This window comes from Drosophila ananassae, chromosome 2R (genome assembly GCF_017639315.1).
Source record: "Drosophila ananassae strain 14024-0371.13 chromosome 2R, ASM1763931v2, whole genome shotgun sequence".
NCBI classification, from domain to species: domain Eukaryota; kingdom Metazoa; phylum Arthropoda; class Insecta; order Diptera; family Drosophilidae; genus Drosophila; species Drosophila ananassae.
In genome coordinates this window covers 437602-453219 of record NC_057928.1, presented here as the reverse complement: position 1 = coordinate 453219, position 15618 = coordinate 437602, and the positions used below count along the sequence as shown (strand labels likewise).

At 42.8% G+C, this 15618-nt stretch overlaps 1 protein-coding gene across 2 annotated transcripts in view; it reads left to right on the top strand.

Annotated features, from left to right (window-relative positions):
• The window catches only part of LOC26514684 (glutamyl aminopeptidase), a 414401-nt gene that overhangs the window by 130489 nt on the left and 268294 nt on the right, over positions 1–15618 (top strand). For both annotated transcript variants that reach the window (XM_044714905.1, XM_044714906.1), the window contains exon 3: positions 10612–10862. In XM_044714905.1, the coding sequence (XP_044570840.1) occupies positions 10612–10862 (251 nt within the window). The remainder of the gene's footprint in view (positions 1–10611; positions 10863–15618) is intronic.

Below are 15618 nucleotides of genomic sequence, written 5' to 3'. Positions count from 1 at the left end.
GGAATTTATATATTTGATGTGCAATCGAGTTTTTACTTTAAAATAATTGTTGAGCCAAGCAGACAAGGGCGAAGCTGCTAAATAAGTCACATATGTTATAAATCTGAGTAGCAGCGGCGGGTTATCGGCAGTTCTGGTTTTTGTTTACATCTCCCCGTTCGCATGCGCTTTGCTGGTATTTGTAGCGCATGCGCTTTGGGGAGCTTTTTTTGGAGAGCTGCTGCACACCAGCAAATCGTGCATTTGTGTGCGTTCGTATTGCTAAGTTCGTATTGCTAAGCTTGGGTACTTGTATTATTGTATTGATTGGAACAGCTGCAAGTTGGGTTAGAGTTGAACCCTCGAGAAATAAAAATATTGAAATTGCCTTGAAAATTGAACTGTGGAATTTAATTCGTTTGGCCGCTATTAAAAACCATTAATAGCTCAACATTTTGGTGACCCCGACGTGATATCATCCGTTCAATTAACGCGATCAGCATTAAAAGTGCCACTAAAACACCTTTGTTGGTTTTGTTGTCGCATTTTAATTTAATTGGCATCATAATTGGAATAATTCAATGGAATCTGGAGCTGAAGCCACTGCATCTGCTGCGTCAAGCCGTGAAAGGATGCTGCGGAGACGCGCAGAGGTAACATGCCAGGAAATGGAGGTACTGCATCGGAAGGTCAAGGCTGCGATGCAAACTGAAGATTCAACCATTCTTACCCTCGAGTCTATGGAGAAGCGTCTGCGCGACCGTTTCACCACGCTGCAGGAGGAATTGGAGGAGCTAAATTACAGCGAGATCGGGAGCGATTTATATTGGCGATTCTCTCAGCTGGCTACAGACGTGCACGTTGACATCCAGGTGGAGGTGGCCAAGCGTTCTATGCGGGTTGCTGCTCACTCTACGCTGTTAGATGCTACCAATGGTGCTGGGATTTCAAACGCTCCATATAGGCCTGCTCCCTCATTGCCCCCGTTGCCAATGCCAACATTTAGCGGCGGCTATGCTGAGTGGCCGGATTTCTGCGCCCTATTTAGGACAACAATTGACAGCCACCCGCACTTGACCAACATGGAGAAGCTCAGGTGGCTCATTTCCTGCCTGCGGGACTCAGCCCTGGAGACTGTGAGGGCGCTTGAGATTACCGACGCGAACTATGAGGTTGCCCTCGACCTTTTGCGCAACCGTTTCAGCAACCGTCGCTTAATCTTCCAGTCTCACATCAACGAGATCTTGCAGTTAAGGACGGTTGAGCCAGGATCCGTTGCTACTCTTCGAGAATTATCCGACCGATTTAATGGACATATGCGGGCCCTTATGAGTTCCGGGACGTCGGCTGAAATTCAAGGGTGCCTCCTCATCCAGATCATCTTTCAAAAGCTGGACCCTGCCACAAAGGCCAAATGGGAAGACTCGCTGGCAGGAAACACTGATGATAGCCTGCCAACTTGGGAATCTATGGCTCGGTTTCTGGAGCAAAGGTGCCGTACCCTGGAGACGGTGGATTTGGCCTTAGCTCCGCATTTGTCAGCGAATCAAGCGGGCCGTCGTAGGCCATTTAACAACCGATCCTGCATGCTCCTGAATGCTCCGCCTGCTTCGTGTGCCCTGTGCGGCAACCTGGCACACGCTGTGCCTTCTTGCCCAAAGTTTCTCGCCTTGTCAGTTGAGGAACGATACGATGAGGTTCGACGTCTTGCCCTCTGCTTTGTGTGCCTCAAGTCTGATCATTTAGCCCGCGGATGCTCATCCTCCCGCTGCCCAACTTGCCATCGCCGACACCATGCGCTATTGCATCCTTGCGAGCGTTTAGCCAGCGCCACTTCCGTTCCTGCTTCTGGATCGAATCCGGCCAATGTAGCAGGGGTTGCGACCTCTCAGGCTCCTCCTGCTAATGCTCTTATTGCACAGGATCGCAGCGCTGAAATAGTGTTCTTGCCCACCGCCAACATTCTCGTCCGTGGCAGATCAGGAGCCTTTCTTCCTTGTCGAGCGCTACTTGACTCCGGCTCCCAAGTTCATCTCATCACATCCCGGCTGGCCAGCCAACTTCAGCTTCATCGGTCCAAATGCTCTGTAGCAGTGACTGGCCTTGGAGACGCTGAGTTTATTACGGATCGGGCATCGGTTAACGTTTGCCTGAAGTCTCGCCTATCCACGTATTCCGTTTACATTGAGGCAATTGTGGCGTCTCACATCATAGAGCGTCAACCTGGCCTGAACTTAGATGTGTCCAATTGGAAGGTTCCCGCCAATGTGGTGCTAGCTGACCCGGACTTCCACAGAGCTCAGCGTGTGGATCTGCTGATTGGAGCAAGCCTGTTTTTTGATCTGCTCTCAGTCGGGCAAATCCAGCTAGGAGACGGTCTGCCTCTGTTACAGAAGACACGTTTTGGATGGGTAGTTTCTGGAGGAGGTTGCACCCCGGGAAACCCTCGCTTGGCCGCATCATGTAAGATGATTTCTGCTGACTCAGCAACCTCGTTTGACGATCGCCTCGATTATCTTCTCCGCCAATTCTGGGAAGTGGATGCCTGCACTGCGCCTATCGTTCAGGCCACTAAGGAGGAGCTCGATTGCGAGGCCCACTTCGTCATGCACCACGTCCGCCTTGAATCAGGTGCCTATTCCGTTCGCCTGCCAATCAAGCACAGTGTGGATCTGTTAGGGGAATCCTACGCACAGGCTTTGCGGCGGTTCCATTCACTTGAGCGCAAGCTGGATCGTCATCCGAATTTAAGGACCCAATATTCGTCTTTCATCAAGGAATACTTGGATCTGGGTCACATGTCTCTGGTGCCGCAGGAATTGCGAGGTAAGTGCCAGTATTTCCTTCCCCACCACTGCGTCCTGAAGGAAGAAAGTTCCACCACTAAGCTGAGAGTTGTGTTCGATGGTTCGGCTGCTACGGCTTCCGGCTATTCCCTCAATGATGTCCTGATGTCCGGCCCCGTGATTCAGCCTAAGCTTTTTCATACATTGCTTCGGTTTCGGTCCCACCTTGTAGCTTTGACTGGGGACATTTGCAAGATGTACCGCTGCGTAAGGGTCTTTCCGGATGATAGTTTGCTGCAGTGCATCCTCTGGAGAGATTCTATCCACGATGACGTGAAGGTTTTTAAGCTCGACACCGTGACGTATGGCACAAAGCCAGCGTCTTTTTTATCTATTCGCTCAATGCACCAGCTGGCTAAGGATGAAGGTGCCGGTTTTCCCGTTGGCTCTCGTGTTGTCCTCCAGGATTTTTATGTGGACGACCTTATATCTGGTGCCCCAACGAAGACTGAAGCGCTTGAGATAATAGCTCAGACATCGAGCCTGTTGAACAAGGGTCAGTTTCAATTAAGGAAATGGTGCTCCAACATCCCAGAGGTTTTGGAAGGCGTGCCCGAAAGTGATAGAGAGTCTTACTTGAAATTTGACGATGGCAGTCCGTTCACAAAGACTCTTGGATTAGCATGGGATCCTTCAGCTGACCTGCTGCTTTTTTCCTTTGAAGCTCTTCAGCCCACCGCCAAACCCACCAGGAGATCTATACTATCTTCCGTCGCTCGGTTTTATGACCCAATGGGCTTGGTAGGTCCTGTAGTCACCAGGGCAAAGATCCTGTTGCAGAAGCTGTGCCGAGAAAATTTGTCATGGGATGAAAGCCTTCCTCAATCCCTTCTCTCCGAGTGGTTACAGTTCTGTTCCAGTTTTGACCAAATTCAGCGAATTAAGTTTCCTCGGTTAGTCATTCCCTGTCAAGAAAGGCTGGAGGTCCACGGATTTTGCGACGCTAGTTTAGATGCGTATGGAGCGTGCGTGTATGTATTGTCAGGTTCTGATTGTCGGCTGTTATGCTCAAAGAGTCGAGTGGCACCCATTAAAACTCAGACAATACCGAAGCTAGAGTTATGTGGAGCTGAGTTGCTAGCAAGACTAATGGCTGAAGTTGCTGATCTTGGGACATATAAAGGAGATTATTATTGTTGGTGTGACTCCTTGGTTGCCCTATCCTGGATTCAAGATGAACCTGCTCGATTTAACGTGTTTGTTTCTAATCGCGTTTCTTCCATTCAGGAGCTCACCAAGGCAATGAAATGGCTTTATGTTCCTACTGCCGTCAACCCAGCCGATCTACTGTCCAGAGGTTCTTTTCCCACTGAGCTATTAAACTCCCAGCTTTGGTCCCAAGGCCCTCCATTTCTTCGTGGTTCCAAGGATGATTGGCCCATTGCTGTTGTGGCCGAAAAGGCAGCCATCGAACTTCGCGCCAGGACTTTATTGGCTACGGCTCCACCCAGGGATATCGCCGCATTGTCAAAGTTTGCCAACTCGTTTCCCTCCCTACAGAGAGTGTTCGCCTACGTCTTCAAGTTTTGCCGCCGCATCCGTCACGAAGGGATTTCTGTTCAGGATCTCAAAGGAGGAACCCATCTACTGTTGCGCGCCGTCCAGCTTGCCGAGTTTAAGGAAGAGATAAGCTTACTAAAGTCACGCAGATTGGTTCCGCCCTCAAACCCTCTGGCCTCGCTTGCTCCCTTTGTGGATAATGATGGTTTGCTTCGTGTTGACGGGCGATTGCGGAACTCTGCGTTGGATTTTGACGGACGTCATCCGATCATCCTTCCCAGAGGCCATCCCGTCACTTCGGCCATAGTGACTCACTTTCACGAGAAGAACCTGCATTCTGGTCCTCGGGCACTAGTGGCGAAAATCCGTTCTCAATACTGGCCCATTGGGGGGAGGAAGACCGTTTCAAGGGTTGTGAACAAATGCGTACGTTGTTTTCGCGCAAAGCCTCGTCTACTGGAGCATGTTATGGCCGATCTTCCGACCGAGAGAGTTGCAGGATTCCAATGTTTTGATGTCACTGGTGTGGATTTTTGCGGACCGTTTTTCTACAAGGCAGAGACTCGGAATAAGGGCCCTATTAAATGTTATGTAAGCGTATTCATCTGCTTCAGTACGAAGGCAATCCATTTGGAGTTAGTTAAGGACCTTTCCACCGCTTCGTTTCTGAGCGCCCTCCAACGGTTTATTTGTACGCGACGTAAACCCAGACAGATATGGTCGGATAATGCCACCAACTTTGTGGGTGCCAAGAATGAGCTTATGGAGTTGAAGCAAAGATTCCTCAGCCAGGAGCACCAGGCTTCTCTGCACGATTTTTGCCTGTCTGAGTCTATCGAGTGGCGATTTATTCCTCCACGCTCTCCTCATTTTGGTGGACTATGGGAAGCAGCAGTGAAAACGGCTAAGCACCATCTTTATCGTGCAGTTGGTCCCGCAGTTCTTGGCTTTGAAGAATTAAGGACTTTGTTGTGCCGCATCGCCTCAATTATTAATTCTCGGCCCCTTGTGTCGATTTCAGAGAATCCTGCGGATCTAGATGTCCTGACGCCGGCTCATTTTTTAAATGGCGGACCGCCTTCAACATTCATCGAGCCGGACCTTACTGCGCTAAACTTTAATCGGCTGGATGGGTGGCAGAGAGTCTCCTTCCTGCAGCAGGTTTTCTGGGCTCGTTGGAAGGAGGAGTACCTTACGCTGTTGCAGCAGCGTTCCAAATGGCGCACCCCTGGCCCTGTAATTGCTGTTGGAGACATAGTCCTGGTGAAGGATGAAAATCTACCCCCAATGAAGTGGCCTCTGGCCAGGATACTGGAGCTGGTTCCTGGGCGTGACGGAGTGCACCGTGTGGCCGTTCTCAAAACAGCGGTGGGAGTGACTAAGCGTGCGGTGTCACGGCTGTGTCTGCTGCCTGTCAAGGATTCGGTTGAAGATTCAGCCTTCAACGGGGGGAGGATGTTGAGCCAAGCAGACAAGGGCGAAGCTGCTAAATAAGTCACATATGTTATAAATCTGAGTAGCAGCGGCGGGTTATCGGCAGTTCTGGTTTTTGTTTACATCTCCCCGTTCGCATGCGCTTTGCTGGTATTTGTAGCGCATGCGCTTTGGGGAGCTTTTTTTGGAGAGCTGCTGCACACCAGCAAATCGTGCATTTGTGTGCGTTCGTATTGCTAAGTTCGTATTGCTAAGCTTGGGTACTTGTATTATTGTATTGATTGGAACAGCTGCAAGTTGGGTTAGAGTTGAACCCTCGAGAAATAAAAATATTGAAATTGCCTTGAAAATTGAACTGTGGAATTTAATTCGTTTGGCCGCTATTAAAAACCATTAATAGCTCAACAATAATTTTTGTCTAAAAAGTTCAAATGACATAAAATAATTTCGTTTACAAAGCTGGGAATGAGACGCATTAAACAATTTTTGTGATTTGCAGAAACCTCTTTTGATCTTGCGATATCTTGTAAACATGATTTGTTCCCAAATTATTTTTATTTTCATTGGTTTTATTTTCGTTCAAAGATATTAAAATAGTATTCTAAATATAGTGTAGCTTAGTCAAATGTTTGCAAAAATGATGACACATATTGAATTAAGTTACTTTAATATAATATGTTTTTTTTTAACCTTGATATAGAGCTATTATATCCAGGGAGCTCAAAAATGTGGCTAAGGCACATGTATGTGATAAATGTTAGTTTTAATACCTCTGTTAATAGCTCCAATTCTTAAGACAACGAACATGAAAACCTTTTAATTGAGTATTCTAACAACTGTTCGTTAGAGCGTTAAGCGGCCACTATCGTCTAACTTCGACATTCGACTCGCAGGAGTAAAATTAGGTCCTGGAGTCGCAGTCGTTATTCGTAGCCGTTCAAAGACATTAAAATCGTTTTCTAAATATAGTATATAGTCAAACATTTGCAAAAACGATCACACATTTATTCTTAATTTATTTATATAAAGAAGAAAATGTATACAAGTATATAAAGCAAAATAAAAAATATATATTATTTTTTTAAATAAAGCTAGCTTATAGTTAAAACTAAAAGTTAACCGGTGGAGAAGAGCAATAGCGACTAGTGGCCTTCAGCTCATCTTATAGAATCGAGTTGGCTTAATATATTTGTTTGTGTGTTGGGTTTTGTTATAGTTAATCTTGTAAAGATATCTAATAGGTTTTCTTAAGTTCTATGAAAGCAGATAGTATCAAAATTTGTAGAAAATACCAGATTTCTTTAGGAAGTTCAAAATTAATTGGGAATGGGTTTCGTTAGGATTCGCTAGAGCTAGGATAGGGTTTAAGTCGCTAAAGGAAAAGGATCGTTGGTTGGCGATTGCTAGACAGAAGCGCAGAATATGCCTAACATATTCTGGCATAGTGGAAAGATGCTACTCTTTGTTCTGTCCATATAGTGAGGATTTGTTAAGAACGAATGGCCGAATGGCTCATCATATTTAGTGAAATTGGGTCCCTCCTTTTAAGAGGAGAAAAATTGTGGTGAAAGTTGGAAGATGCAAGTTGTGTTAGATTTTGATACCAGTTGGAGGTTTTTTCCTATAATGTTCCCTAGAATGTTTATGTGACTAGGTATCCATATGAGCGTTATTTTTGGATAGAGCTTTGTGAGTAGGTTTCTGACTCTAGTTGCATAGAAGAAATGGTTGTTACTGTTAGTGATAGCGGTTCTGGACAGGAGTCGGTGCAAATTTACCTCCATTTTTCACACCTATATTTATGGCTTCTAGGATTGCTTTATCTCGCATGAGAGGACCAATGAGTATATTGGAAGAAGCCCAGCTATTAGTGTTTTTGACTCTATTGTGACGCTATATAAACTAATACCAGATGATTTTATAAAATTTTTAGCACAATGCGGGGGCCTAGTTTCCTCTCGAGTAGCTGTGCTAAAACCGAGTGGGTGCTTATTTTGTCAAAAGCTTTGGTAAAATCCAACGACATGAGAGTTAGGTGCTTTTTGAGGGCCAAGGATCTGGTCGTAAAGTGGTCTACATAGAGCAGACTGTCCATGACAAATTCACCCCTTTTAAAACCAAATTGGCTGAAGTGTATGAGGTCGTTGTTTAAAATAAGCCACCACCACCTTTTCGGCACTATTTTGTCAAAAATTTTGTATAGGCATGGATTTTGTATAGGCATAAACCACTCTGTGAGTGGTTTATGGGGCTAGAACCATACTGATTTTGGCGGACTGCGGAATATGGGTATAAGGAATTTCTCGCCTGCTTCACTTATCACTTATGCGTTCATTGTGTCCAACACCAGCATATTTAATATGTGAGCAGTTATTGCAAAGCCAGCAGGACAGGTAAGAGTCACCGGTATTGAATCCTCCAAACTGGCATTTTTAGCAGTGCACATTAGACTTATTATTGAAGGAGATTAGTCCACTGTAGTGAGGGCGAGAAGAGTTCTGTTAAAAACTCTGTATAAGAGAGGCACGATCGGATCAGGCACGTCAAAGAGAAGACGTAAAGGAGACATCTCCATTCTTATAAAATATATATATTCTGGATCAGGATCACCTCCTGAGTCGAAATTATCATGTCCGTCTGTCTGTTTCTACGCAAACTAGTCTCTCAGTCTTAAAGCTATCGAATTAAAAATTTGCACACATCCTTCTTTTCTTTGCAGGTATAAGTCGGAACGGCTCAACTATATCCGGAAATGACATAACTTTGTTTTTTTTTTTAAGTTAGCAAAATGGGACTTGGTGCAGATTCTATTTTGGGAAAAATAATTCGATTTGCCAAATTTAATAAGAATCAGCCGACTATATCCTATAGCTGTCATATAACTGAACGATCGGAATTGGCTCAACTTTGGGGTTTTTTAAGTTGCTATTTTTAAAGATGCTTGGGGCTGTTTCCAATACTTTTATTCGAAAATTGATTTGATGATGAAATTTGGGCGAAAAAATTTGAGCTGATGAAAGATTTAGAATATTTAAGCTCTATTTGAGCTGATGAAAGATTTAGAATATGTATTTCGTTCTAATAGAATGTCATAATGATTTTATAATTATTTTATGAAAAATTTCTGGTTTCTGTCCCTTTGATTATAATCAAATTCTAAAATTAAGATTTTAATTTTTTTTGTTTTAATCGGGAATTAAAAAACGTAATTATATATTTTCATATAAATATCATTTAGAATATTTAAAATGTTGGGAGAAACCCCAAACAATGGCAGTATAATTTGCGGAGTCAATCGGAGCTGTTCTTAATGGTCCTATACTCGCGCTGTGACATTGAAGCTTTTGGTAGCTTTGTAACTTGTCATTCGCCATTGTATAGTGCGGCGCAAACGCTTGTGCTGTTTAGACGTGTGTTCCTTTTTACTGCTTTCGATCCAAGAGACCGATACGAGTATACGGTCTAGTATGTTCTGATTGTTGCAGCAATGAAACCATAGATAATTAATATTTATTGCCTTATTTTTTTAACTTTCACAATTTTTTTTTAGTTTTTTTTTTTTTTAAGAGGAAAAATCTTAATGTTGTTATTTGAATTGCCAGTACCATACATTATGCTGTTTAGAGGATGCTATTTAGTTAGAGGCTTATCCAAGAGTCTGTTTCTACCAAATAAAGTAAAAGTATTACTTAATTTACTTACCTACCTAAAAGAGAACTTTTTATACCCTTGCAGAGGGTATTATAATTTTGGTCAAAAGTGTCCAACGCAGTGAAGGAGACATCTCCGACCCTACAAAGTATATATATTCTTGATCAGGATCACCTCCTGAGTCGATATGAGCATGTCCGTCTGTCCGTCTGTCTGTCGGTTTCTACGCAAACTAGTCTCTCAGTTTTAGAGCTATCGAGTTGAAACTTTGCACACATCCTTCTTTTCCTTGCAGGCAGTACATAATTCGGAACGGCCGGGATCGGTCGACTATATCCTATAGCTGCCATATAACTGATTGATCGGAAATGCCATAACTTCGTTGTTTTTTAAGATAGAGGGTTGGGACTTTCCACACATGTTATATTTGACCAACATATCTTATGTACAAAATTTCATAAGGATCGGCCGACTATATCTTATAGCTGTCATCCAACGATCGAAATTGGCATAACTTTGGTGTTTTTTAAGTTAGAAAGATGGGACTTGGTACAGATTCTATTTTGGACAAATGAATCTGATTTGCCAAATTTCATAAGGATCGGCCGACTATATACGATCTGCTATATATCTAATAATATAAGATGCGTGGCGCCACCTAGCGGACTGCGACTGAACTGCAAGGGTATATCAACTTCGGCTCCGCCCGAAGTTAGCTTTCCTTTCTTGTTTTAAATTATATCCTCTTCTTAAAAAAAACCAAAAACACTTAAAAAAAACTATTATTATATATATTGTTAAATATATTATTAAATAATACAGACGAGATCAAATTTCGGTCTGACACACCGTAGTATATGTGTTATGCCTTTTTGCGCGAGTATACGAATGTTAAATCTGTGTAAATAACATCAGTTTGCAGGCGGTGCCACGATGGAAAGTGCATAAAATTTCCATCAAAGCTGTGAAACGGTGATTTTAAAAGCCATGTATTATAATAGCCATTAATTATTTGGACTTTGGTGACCTATCGAATCCAAAAAGAATATGTTGTTTGCCAACGATTAGAATATGGAAAAAAATTTAGCATTTATATTCTTATTCATTATATTAATTTTTAAGTACATATTTCGAATTGGATTTTAATATTGAAACAACTTTAATGCTATCGTGAACATTAATTAAATATGTTTGTCCATAGGAATTTGCAGAGTCTTATATAGATATCTCCACAATCAACGTTAAATCAGAAGATCGCATTTCCAAAGATGTAACCCCTTTAAGCTATGAAATTTTCATAGAGACAAATATAAGCATAAAGGATTTCAATGGAATGGTGCTTATGTATATAAAATGGACTACTGACTCAAAAAAAATATATCTTCATACACACAGCGATTTGTATATTGAGGAAAAACAAATTAAGCTTCGACTATCTAAAAATATAAACAAGTAAGTAAATTTTGCTTGTAAAATTAAATTATGGTATTGAATCTGTTTCTGTTTGGTTTAAGCGGATTTACGTAATTTTTAGATATCTTGCATGATCTGAATGTTTTTCAGGTTTAGCGAAGGTCATGGTTGACTGTTTAGTTACGTTATGTGTTTAAATTTTTCTTCGTTAATTTTCTTCGTTACTTGGTTAGCAAAGGTACATATAAGTTAGCCTTATAATGAGTCAGCGTAGCCGCTTTTAGGGGACGGGCCTTCAGCCGTTCGGTTCCCGATGTGGTGTATTATGTATGAAGTTTATGGTTGTAACGAATAGTTGCAGTGCTGAGGTGGCATCGTTGGGCACATCGGGTGAGAAATAGGGTTGCACGCGGTGTCCGGCCAGATCTCGTTGGCTAATGGGGGGGTTTTGTAAAATTCCCTTCTCTCTCCCTAATGCTGCCTCGGTAATCACAAATTATTTCAAGATTGATGCGTGCGTGACCACACGGACTGCGTAGGTCAAACATGATCTCCTCCGAACGATGGATACCAGGATCCCTTGGGGGTCCTCGAGAGAGTCCATGGGATAGGCTAGCGGCAGGGCGGTGGCAAATTAAACGGGGCGAATTATATTTTCTTACTTCATTATAATTCCAATTTTTATTCTTTAAAGAAAGTCCTTATATTACTCATATTACTCCTTATATTACTTATATTACTTTCTCACGAGCAGTCGAAGCGCTTCCACGTGCTCGAGGCTGAAAAAGGAAAAATATATCGGGATAAGTCTCTCACGTCGCCAGCAGCGGTGCTCTAGCACAAATATCTCCGGGCACTATCTCCTTTTTCTCGTCTTCGGCACCGTTGGGCTGTTGGCACTGTTGGGCTCCGTCCTTGCTTCCTCCCCTACAGGATGACGCCTACTGCACGGTGACTCCCTTTAACAACGGAGCGCTCCTTGAACGCGCTGCAAGCGCTCCGTCTTTGCTTCCTCTTCTTCAGAATGACGCCTATGTCACGACGACTCCCAAGAGGTTATGGCCGAACTCTATCCGAATCCACTGCGGAGCGCCCCTTAAAGCGACGCGAACGCTCTGTCTGTTTGCCGCTGCTTCCGCTCCAGTCGAGCTCACTCTGCTCCTAGCTCAAAACTCTCCGCCTCCTCTCCCCCTCGCCGCACGGGCGGCCGAATGGCAAGATTCGCTTCGTTTCTGAGACTCACTCTGCTTATGAGATTCGCTCTGCTTCTTCTGGCCGAACAGCACAATTCTCTGCTTCCTCTGTGCCCGCCGCTCAAATCCTCCTTCGTTTCCACTAGATCCTTAGTACTTGTACGCCAAGACCCATGACCTAATGAATCAACAAACATCTACGACAGGCTCCATGATCTAACCGCATGACTCACCTCACCTCTGCGATTTAACTTAAAGATTTGACAACGGCAATCGCCGTCATAATTATCTATCTTTTATTTGCCGGATGAGTCACTAGGCCAGCGGCAACGGAGACAGTATACTCCGCAACATAATCTTCGTAACTCTACAAAATAGCTGAGGAACACTACTAAGAGCAACTCGGCGACTGAAGCAGTAATATATTAATTTTACCAACCAACATTTATCTACACCCAAAAAGGAATTTTATATATGAGGATACAGGATTCTAATTTTAAAAATTACACCGCAAAAATAATGTATGTGGAATTTTTCATCCAGAAAATTTTTTTTGTCGAAGAACTTAAAAGCAAAAAAAAATTAAAAAATCACAGTTTTAGTGTTTTTTTTTGTAACAAAATTATATTTGTAAGCCTAAGCGATAGCTAAGCTAACTTCGGGCGGAGCCGATGTTGATATACTCTAGCAATAATGGTTGTGCCATTTCTGATCGTTCAGTCATATGGCGGCTATAGGATATAGTCGGGCGATCCTGATAAAATTTGGCAGAACAAATAAGATTGCCCAAAATAGAATCCGTAGAAAGTCCCAACCCTCTAACTTAAAAAACACCAAAATTATGGCACTTCCGATCAATCAGTTATGCAAAGTTTTAACTCGATAGCTCCAAAACTGATAGACTAGTTTGCGTAGAAACAGACAGACAGACGGACAGACGGTTCATATCGACTCAGGAGGTGATCCTGATCAAGAATATATATACTTCATAGGGTCGGAGATGTCTCCTTCACTGCGTTGCACACTTTTGACCAAAATTATAATACCCTCTGCAAGGGTATTCAAATAAATAAAACGAAAAATTAACGAATGAGTTTAACAACTCATTAAAAAGTGATTTTAATCTGATGCCAGTTCAGAAGTTGATTGCGAATCATATGGTAGAAAAGAGTTAGCAGCAGCTAAATTTTGCCTAAATCTGATGTACAAAAAAAAAAATACAAAATAAATAAATATATAAATACAAATAAATTATTTAAAAAAAAATTTGTTATTTTACACCAACTTAAAAGCAGACAGGATTTATTTTTCATGTCTTATATAATATTTAATTTAATTTTGTTGTTCATAGCTTTGCCCGGCCCGGACGGTAATGTAAAACCCGCGTTCAAACAAAAATTTTTTTTTTATTTCCTGTTGCTGACCCTACAGTTTTCCGTGGAAATAATCCGACCACTGGCTGACTTTGTCTTTGTTTTCTTTTTTCTGTGCCCATATTAATATTTTCGGTGGGTGTAAGCGACTTTCTTAATACTACCGGACGGGTCATCTTTTAATGGGATAATCGACCTCGACCTGTTAAAATAGGCAGGGTCATCCCTTTGCTTAGCTTCTGGCCACCTCGAATGGGGCACAGAAGATGAGAAAATTTCATTCCATAAGTGCGCTGATGTCAACTTAACGAAAATAGACTGCTTAGACGCACCCTCTTTAGTTAAGACGGCATTGCTAAAATGGAAATGCTAAAAAATAGGAAAAAATCCTTTGCAGATCCAAACGAAGTCGTTCCCTACAAAACCTCAGTTGTAGCTACCATAAGAATGGTGAGCGAAGACCCTATTTATGCCAAACTTTACCCATATCGTATGGGAGCAGCGGATTTCGTCAATAAGAAAATCTAAGACCTGCTCAAAAACGGCATAATTCAGAAATCGGTCTTCCCTTATAACAACCCAATATGGGTTGTGGACTAGAACCGATGAGGTGTGTAATCGAAGCATGCGACAAGTGATGGACTTTCGCAAGCTAAACGAAAGAACGGTGCCCGACAGGTATCCCATGCCAAGCATCTCAATGATATTGGGAAACCTGGGCAAAGCCAAGTACTTCACAACGCTGGACTTAAAGTCCGGCTATAATCATTCTCGCCAAAAAGGACCGCGAAAAAACGTATTTTTCGGTAAACGGGGGAAAATGTGAATTTCGAAGACTCCCTTTTGGACTAAAAAATGCGGGCAGCATTTTCAAAAGAACCATTGATGATATCCTGTGAGAGAAAATCGGCAAGTTTTGCTATGTCTATGTGGATGACGTCATTATGCGAGTCTATACGATCGCATAAATACCAGTAGCATAAATACCAGTAGAAATATACCAGTGCAGTTTTTTAAAAAGCAGCTAAAAGCTTTTCATACTTTGCGGAACACATAAGCGTCTGAGGATGTCATGCTCAGACATCCGGACTACAAGAAGGCATTTGATCTAACGACAGATGCCTCAGCTTATGGCATTGGGACAGTGTTGACCAAGAAGGTCGTCCTATTACAATGATCTCAATGATATTGAAGGAAAGGGAGGTTAACTACGCCACCAATGAAAGAGAACTGTTGGCGATTATATGGGTATTAGCTAAATTGAGGCATTTCCTATATGCGGTGAAGAATCTAAACATCTACACCGTCCATCAACCTTTAACCTATGCAGTGTCGGATTCGAATCCTAACGCAAAGATTAAAAGATGGAAGGGGCGAATCAACGAAAGCAGCGCGCGAATTTTGTATAAACCCGGAAAAGATAATTTAGTTGCTGATGCCACATCCAGACAACAGCTTAATGCAGTTGGAGAGCAAGCAGTCAAGTCCTGTGCAGCTACGATCCACAGTGAGCGCTCACTCATACCATCGAAACGACTGACAAACCGCTAAATTTCTTTCAGAATGAAATCGTTCTAGAAGAAGCGCGTTTCCCGCAGAAACGAAGTTTCGTACTTTTTGGAAACAAAAGGCGGCATATAATTGATTTTATCTGCAAAGCGACATTACTTGAGGAGCTCGCAGACACCGTCGTCCCCATATTATTGCAGTTGACGAGAGGAGAGAAATCCTCACGGTCGAACGAAACAGGTCCCATAGAGCAGTCCAAGAAAACGTGAAGCAGGTACTCACCGAGTACTAATTCCCAAAAATGGCTAAACTGGCTAACGAAATCGCAACCAATTGCAAAACATGCGACAGAGCCAAATATGAAAGACACTGGAGTAAACACGAGATAGGAAAGACACCAATCCCTTTTTCTTGTGGGGGAATGGTTACATATTGACATTTTCTCCACAGACAGAAAGTACTTCCTCACCTGCATAGATAAGTTCTCCAAGTTTTCTGTAGTGCAGCCCATTGCTTCCAGAACAGTCGAAGAATTAAAACCGGCCTTACTGCATGAATTTCTTCTTGAAGGCGAAGACAGTTATTGCGACAACGAACCTTCGTTAAACTCGCACACAATTTCGATCATGTTGACCGACCACTTGGCATTTCAAATGCGCCACCACTGCACAGTGTCTCGAATGGTCAAGTAGAGCACTTCCATAGCACTCTTGCAGAGCT